Source organism: Chenopodium album, chromosome 13 (assembly GCF_948465745.1).
Source record: "Chenopodium album chromosome 13, dcCheAlbu1.1, whole genome shotgun sequence".
NCBI lineage: Eukaryota > Viridiplantae > Streptophyta > Magnoliopsida > Caryophyllales > Amaranthaceae > Chenopodium > Chenopodium album.
In genome coordinates, this window is record NC_137846.1 from 47,451,689 (window position 1) to 47,458,647 (window position 6,959).

The following is a 6,959-nucleotide window of genomic DNA, read 5'->3' on the forward strand; positions in this document are numbered from 1 at the left end:
AAAAGGTTTTTTTTCAAGGAAGAGTTATTGATTTTGAAAAGTTATTAATATGAGATTTTATTCTCAAGTATCTACTTAAAAGGTTTTGATTTGAAAGTATGTGGAATTATTAAAAAGGAGTTTGAATTATATTGGAATTTATTGGATACTAAAAGGATTTATTGAACCATTGAATTATTATTATTATTAATGCCTTATAAGCATGTTGGTAATCCCACTATGTGGATTTGGTTTATTGATAAGGCCTTGGACTTTGTATGACCGGGTCTTTCCTCAAGAATAGCCTTGTAATATAAGGAGACTAGCTTGGGGGGTGTGCACACTTGGGTGAGGAATTGGATTAAAAGAAATTGGTTCTTAATAAAGGAATTGGTTTTATTAACTATTATTTTGAATATTGAATCATTGGAATCGGTTTTGGAATAATGAGTTTTGTAATTATTGGATTAATTATTGGAATTGATTTTTAAAAGCATGTTTGCAAATAGTTTACATTATCTTGCACTTATCGTACTTAGCATAATTTGCTAATCCGTATTTCTTATTTGTTTTGGTTCGCCCTGTTTACCTTAATGGTAAGCAGTGTTGACTAATTTCAGGTGGAGTCAATAATTGAGCATATGGAGTCCCGGGAATGGTTTCACCTAGATTAGGAAATGTTGGTCTTGTGTCTTTATTTTGAATACTCATAACAATGTTACTATTTTTATAAGTATTAATAAAAGAAAGTTGAGTTTCCGCTGCAAGTTTTGTTATTGAGTTAAGTAGTTTGAGTAGCCTTGCGTAATCACGCGGCGGTAACACTTTTAAGTCTATCTCTATGGTATAATTATACGTATTATACTAGTATTTCCGTAGCGGGAGATTTGGGGGTGTTACACAAATTCCTAATGAAAACACTTATACTGAGAAACAAACTCCTCCCGTTACCGAAGGGAACAACTCTGAGTATGATGTCAGCGAAGAAGAAGCTGTTCCAGAGACACCACAATACCCTCCACCACCTCCAAGGATTCCGGCCAATCAACCACTCACTAAAGCGAGTCGCATTTGGTCGGTTGCTGAGGATGAAGCTGTAATTGGGTTATACCTAGAAATAAGTGATGATGCGCTTCCTGGTAAGAGCCAAAAGGCATCCGAACTTTGGCGAAAAGTTCATGCAGCTTACTGTAAACTACAAGCTGAGAAACCGCATATTCTCCCGCCAAGACCTATGAAGAGTTTGGAGACACATTGGAGAAGAATGACAGCTGATTTGCTACAGTGGACTAGTTGCTATGAGGAGGCGGGCAAACTTCCTGAAAGTGGAAGTGGTTACAACGAAGCTGATCGAATTAAAAATGCTTCCAAGTTGTTTTATATCTCCTCTAATCCACAACATAATTTTGCATTTCTGCATGGAGTGGAAATGGTTAATAAAGACCCGAAGTGGAGGACAAAACTAAGATGAGGTCTGTCAAAGGAGGAAAGAAAGGGTTGTGGTGCCGATGATGAGGAAGATAGTAGTGGAAGTGGGAAGAGGTCTAGGGCGGAGAGTGAGAATGAAATCCGTACTGATGGATTTATGTCCGGAGGTCTACCACGACCAGACGGTGTCAAAAAAATGAAGGCTAAGCGTAAGGGCAAAGCAGTTGCTTCCGAAAGTGCAATTTTGAGCATCAGTGAACAGATAAAGGTGTGTATTGAGGTTAGAGAAAGGGAGGCGAATTTATGACAACAGCGGTTGGAACTTGATAGAGAAAAGGAAAAGAGGAAGCAAGAACAAGTTGATTTAGCAGAGAAGAAGATGAATTTTGATATGTTGCAATCACTTTTAGGAAGGACAACACCACTCACTCCAGCTGAAGAGGTCCACAAGGAAGAGTTACTTCAACTAGTCTACGGTAGAAAATGATTGTATTTCTTTAAGTGTTGTGATATAATTCAAAATTTATGTATGAACTAAAATTTAGGTTTTATTTTAGTGGTGTGTTAAGTTTTTTTTTTAATTAGTTGTATTCTGAGGTTAGATTTTTCTAATTTATGTAATGAAGTTGAATTGTTGTAAGCAAAGACTAGTCATAATCACTAGTGGTCATGTCTCATTCATGTCCCTTGTCTTACTATATTTTGAGTAGTCATGTGTCTTTCATGTCACTTGTCTTGTTGTATTTTGAATAGTCAAGATTCTTTTCTGTCAAAAAGTATCTTTAATCATTCATGGAATTGTCATTCATATTTTTTACCTCTCATTGAGAGTTCATACTTATAAATACTAGTAAAACCATCTGCGCAAACACAATATAATCCAACTCCTCAAAAATATCAAAACACTCATAAGTATCAAGCAAACACAATGTTTTCCATTAGCTCAACCTCCAGCTCATCTGATTATGATCAATACGTAGAATTTGATCATTTAGTTGACGAATTTGTCACAACCCATCTACCAACTTTGTTGTCTAACCAAACACAACCCCAACCCATATCTGAAGTTGAATGTGTTCCAGAGCGTAGAGGGGATACAGATAGAAGAAATAGGGAAAAGGGGCATGTACAATTATTTAATGATTACTTTGCGAGTAATTCAGTTTATAGCGACAAACAATTTCGGCGTAGATTTCGAATGCAACGACCTTTGTTTTGTAGGATTATGAACAAGGTGGTTGAGGGGGATCAATTCTTCCAGCAGTGTAGAATGCAGCTGGAAGGCTTGGGTTATCACCGTTGCAGAAATGCACCGTTACGATTAGAATGTTGGTGTACAATACCTCTCCAGATGTCGTGGATGAGTATCTGCGTATTGGCGAAACAACCTCCAGATTGGCATTGCAACATTTTTGTCAAAGGGTTATTACACATTTTGAAGCTGAGTATCTCAAAACTCCCACCGACGAAGATTTAAGGAGAATCTTACATCAAAATGAAATGTGAGGTTTTCCCGGTATAATAGGTAGCATTGACTGCATGCATTAGGAGTGGAAGAATTGTCCTATGGCTTGGAAAGCGCAATACGCTGGCCGGAATAAAAATGCAACCCTCATTCTAGAGGCCGTTGCAGATCAAGATTTATGGATTTGGCATGCATTCTTTGGAATCCCTGGATCTTGTAATGATCTTAATGTCCTTTACCGTTCTCCGGTATTTGATGATGTTCTTCATGGCCAGGCACCTCCAATTCATTTTACCGTGAACAACCATGAATACAAGTTGGGCTATTACTTAGCAGACGGCATTTACCCAAAATGGGCTACTTTTATTCAAGGTATAAAACTTCCTCAACTTCAGAAGGATAAATTATTTGCTGATAAAGAAACTGCGGCTCGAAAGGACGTTGAACGAGCTTTTGGGGTTTTACAGGCTAGGTTTGACATTCTACGACAACCCTCCCTTGCGTTTAACGAAGACATTTTGTGTGACATAATGAAAGCTTGTATCATTATGCACAACATGATTGTCGAAGATGAACGACACAACTATACTCGGGCCGAAGTTTTAAGAAGGTACTATGAACAAGATTGCCCGCAAATTACAAGACCAACTACAAGTGCTACAATTAACAACAACGAGCCTTTTGAATTCAATGTTGGTCGACCGCTTAACGTTGATTTCGACACGTATGTCCAGAGAAGAATGTCACTACGTGATAGAGACACTCATGCTCAATTAAAAGCAGATTTAGTGGAACACATTTGGCAAAAATATGGTTCTATTAATGAGTAAAATATTAAGTTGTCGTATGATTACAATTTAATAGTCTTATGTAATCGTACATTAAAAATCTAAGTTCGTTAATTATCTTGGTTTGTAGTATGTATTAAATGTAATAGTACGCTACTAAAATGTAATGTTGTCATACAATAATAATTGTTCAGCAATTGAAATTTCAATATTATTAATTAATATTTAATAATTGTATTAAGTTAAATAATAGTAATTGTAATTAGTAGCACTAAAACTTCAATAACCAAAACATAATTAATAATAATATGGTGATGTGTAAGAGAGAGAAATGTTGGTAGGGTATATGAAAAAGTAGGAGAGAGAATGATGAGAATTTTTTTTTTATCACTAGTGGGATAAAATTTCCTCACAAAAAATGCTCATGAGCAAATTTGGTTAGGAAGAGAGAGAAAGTGGCTAGAGAGAGAATGAGCAATTTTTTTTTTCTCACTAATGTGAGTGCTCTTATATTAGTTTTGTTTAGCTACAGTGAGTGAGTAAGACTCTGCAAAGCTAACGGAGGTAAGAGCCTTTTTTTTTTCTTTTTTTTAAACAAAGCAGAGAAATATTATATTACAACTAGATGAATGGACTCATCTAGGAAAATCAAAGTTTGGAGCCAAAAGAGGATAGTAGGAAGCCAAATGGAGCAAAAGAGGCTAGCTTGAATCCCACCAAAACCAATAAAAACTAGGACAATAAAACTAATAAAGTAAACTAAGCCAACATGATGAAAAACTATCAAGTCAAAAGGAGTTTGGGGTCTTGCCACGACCAGGCAGCAGGAGCAAAATAGTAGTCAGGAAGCACCATTCACCAAGGCCAGGGTGTTGGCAAGCTCCTTGGTGTAGGAGGCAGTCAGACCCGGTGGTGAAGTGAAACATGAGCTCTTCCTCCTGCAAACGACCAATCTAAGCTAATCCATGGGTTAGGATGTTGGCGTTGTGATTGACGTGAAGAATAGTGACATTCCATTCTCTCTTAAGCAAAGCAGCCACATCATTTATAATCTTAGCCAATTCATTATCAATATAGTATGATGGGTTTTCCAACATATATTTCAATACTTTTGCACCCGTCTCAAGTTCATGGAATCGGATATTTCTTTCCTAGGTTGTTGTTAAACCCTCCTTAATCGCCGCTAGTTCAGCAGAAGCTGGGCCTAGAGTTTTGATTGTCATTGAAAATCTTATTTGTCACTTGCCCTTGTTAGAGCTAGAATAGTGCCTAATACTTCCTTCGTTCCACATATATTGCGTCATGTCAACTTTTGCACTTGTCAATGCACCACTTTAGTTAATTTGTTTAACTCTTAACAAATGAAAATTATAAAAACTTGAAAATTTGAAAGTACAAATCGAGATACTTATAACAAATTCATTGTATATAAATCACAATATTTAATCAAAGGAGACCATGTGAATAGTGTAAAAGTTACCATGGTGCACTATCTTTAGCTAGAACAAAAGAAGTATTTAATATTTAGGAATGTCAATGGAGCAAGGCAAGGCGAACTCCTTCACATCCCTATCCGATCCCCATCTAACATTCTCATCCCCATCCCTGCGGCAGGTCCAAAATTTATACTCATTCTCGCCTCACCCCCACTTGGATTTTTATACCCACCTAATCCCCGCCCAAGACCACATAATATAAATCATTACCAAAAAAAAAAAAAATCATTGTTAATATGACATAGTTTTTTTGTTAATTTTATAAGTCTACTGCAAAGTATTATTTCTACTACTTTTTTTGTTAATATATTTACTACTTTAGTTTATTTTTTTTTTAATAACATAGTATAAAAATATATAATTTTATTTTTAAAAGTATATAGGATGGGTACGAACGGATACAAAGTGGGGAAGATGGGGTAGGCCGAGTATGAAATGGGGGGGGGGGGGGGGTAAGGCAGGGTTGAAGTGGGTACAACCTAAATCCACTTTCGTCCCATCAGCGGTTATGGTTTTTATCCCCATCCCTATCCCACCACCCGTCAAATCGGGACCTATCCCCGCCCCACTGAAGTAGGACCACTCGTAAGAATAATTTTGAGATGATTAAGCCATTTAAAATGTTTATTTATTTATTTGCTTTCATTAATACGTAGTATTAATAACATTTTGTAAAAATAGTGTGGTGTTATGAAATATATATTAATGTATATCCATTATACCTTTGAAACCTATTTAGCTTTATCACTTTCCTTTGTAAGTTGTAACTCCCTAAGCCTTATTACATCCCTTTGGAATTCTTCTCATAAAGGTGACTTCTTATCTATCTATACTTAGTATTTAAAAACACAAATCCCATTTGCCATATGTATTCCATTCTTTCTACATTTTGTTATAATAATTTGCCACATGTCATTTTACATTTTTTTTATAATGCTTTTATTCTATTGGCCTTCATTATATATGTCATTTGTTATTGACTTATTGTAAAACTTTTTCATCTTCCCCCATTTATGTACCAATAGCTATAATAATTTTGTTACCTCCCCTTAAATTCAACATGTTGAAGTTTTTAATCTTTTCCTCTTCTCCATCCATCTTTCAAATTCAATCAAGTTAAATGTGTTATTGAATTCATTGACCCTTTAACATCTACCCATATTTCCTCTACTAATATCTAATTAAGCATTTTATACGTCATCTAAATTCCCCTAATAAAATTGACACAAAAATATCTCTAAAATTGTTGTGCAAAATTTATGCTACAATGAAAATGGTGATTGCAAGGAGATAAATTAAATATCAAAGTAGGAAATGTTAAATGACAAGAAATGGAAAAGTGTAATTGTGTAAGCATTTGATTTTCAGTTATTTGATTTTATAAAACTATCATGCATGCTAATATTATAGATTGTAAAATTTATTTTTGTAAATGATTTTTGTATTATAAATAATAACTTATACACACGAAACGAGCCCAAAAGCTAGTTGTCATCATTGAAGTTACAATTCCAATGTTTATGTTATATGGAAAATAAAAGATACAATCAATATTCGCACTACATCTTCATACTCTGTATTTCATTCTTTCTTTCCCTCTATTTCATAACATATGTATATCAATGTATATTTTGTTATAAAAAAATACATGAATGTATGTTCATTATACTTTTGTAACCTATTAAGCTTTATTATTTCCACTTTATAACCCCCCTTGTAACTCCCTTAGCCCTAACTCTTCTCATAATGGTGACTTCTTATTGTCACTAGGAATATATAAATATATAAATATATATATATATA

At 34.8% G+C, this 6,959-nt stretch overlaps 1 protein-coding gene across 1 annotated transcript; it reads left to right on the plus strand.

The window, feature by feature from the left end:
- Window positions 1-2,973: 2,973 nt before the first annotated feature.
- LOC145575601 (uncharacterized) lies at window positions 2,974-3,702 on the plus strand. The gene has a single exon (XM_081633441.1). It carries the CDS (start codon window positions 2,974-2,976, stop codon window positions 3,700-3,702), a length of 729 nt encoding a protein of 242 aa, XP_081489567.1.
- The last annotated feature ends 3,257 nt before the right edge of the window (window positions 3,703-6,959 follow it).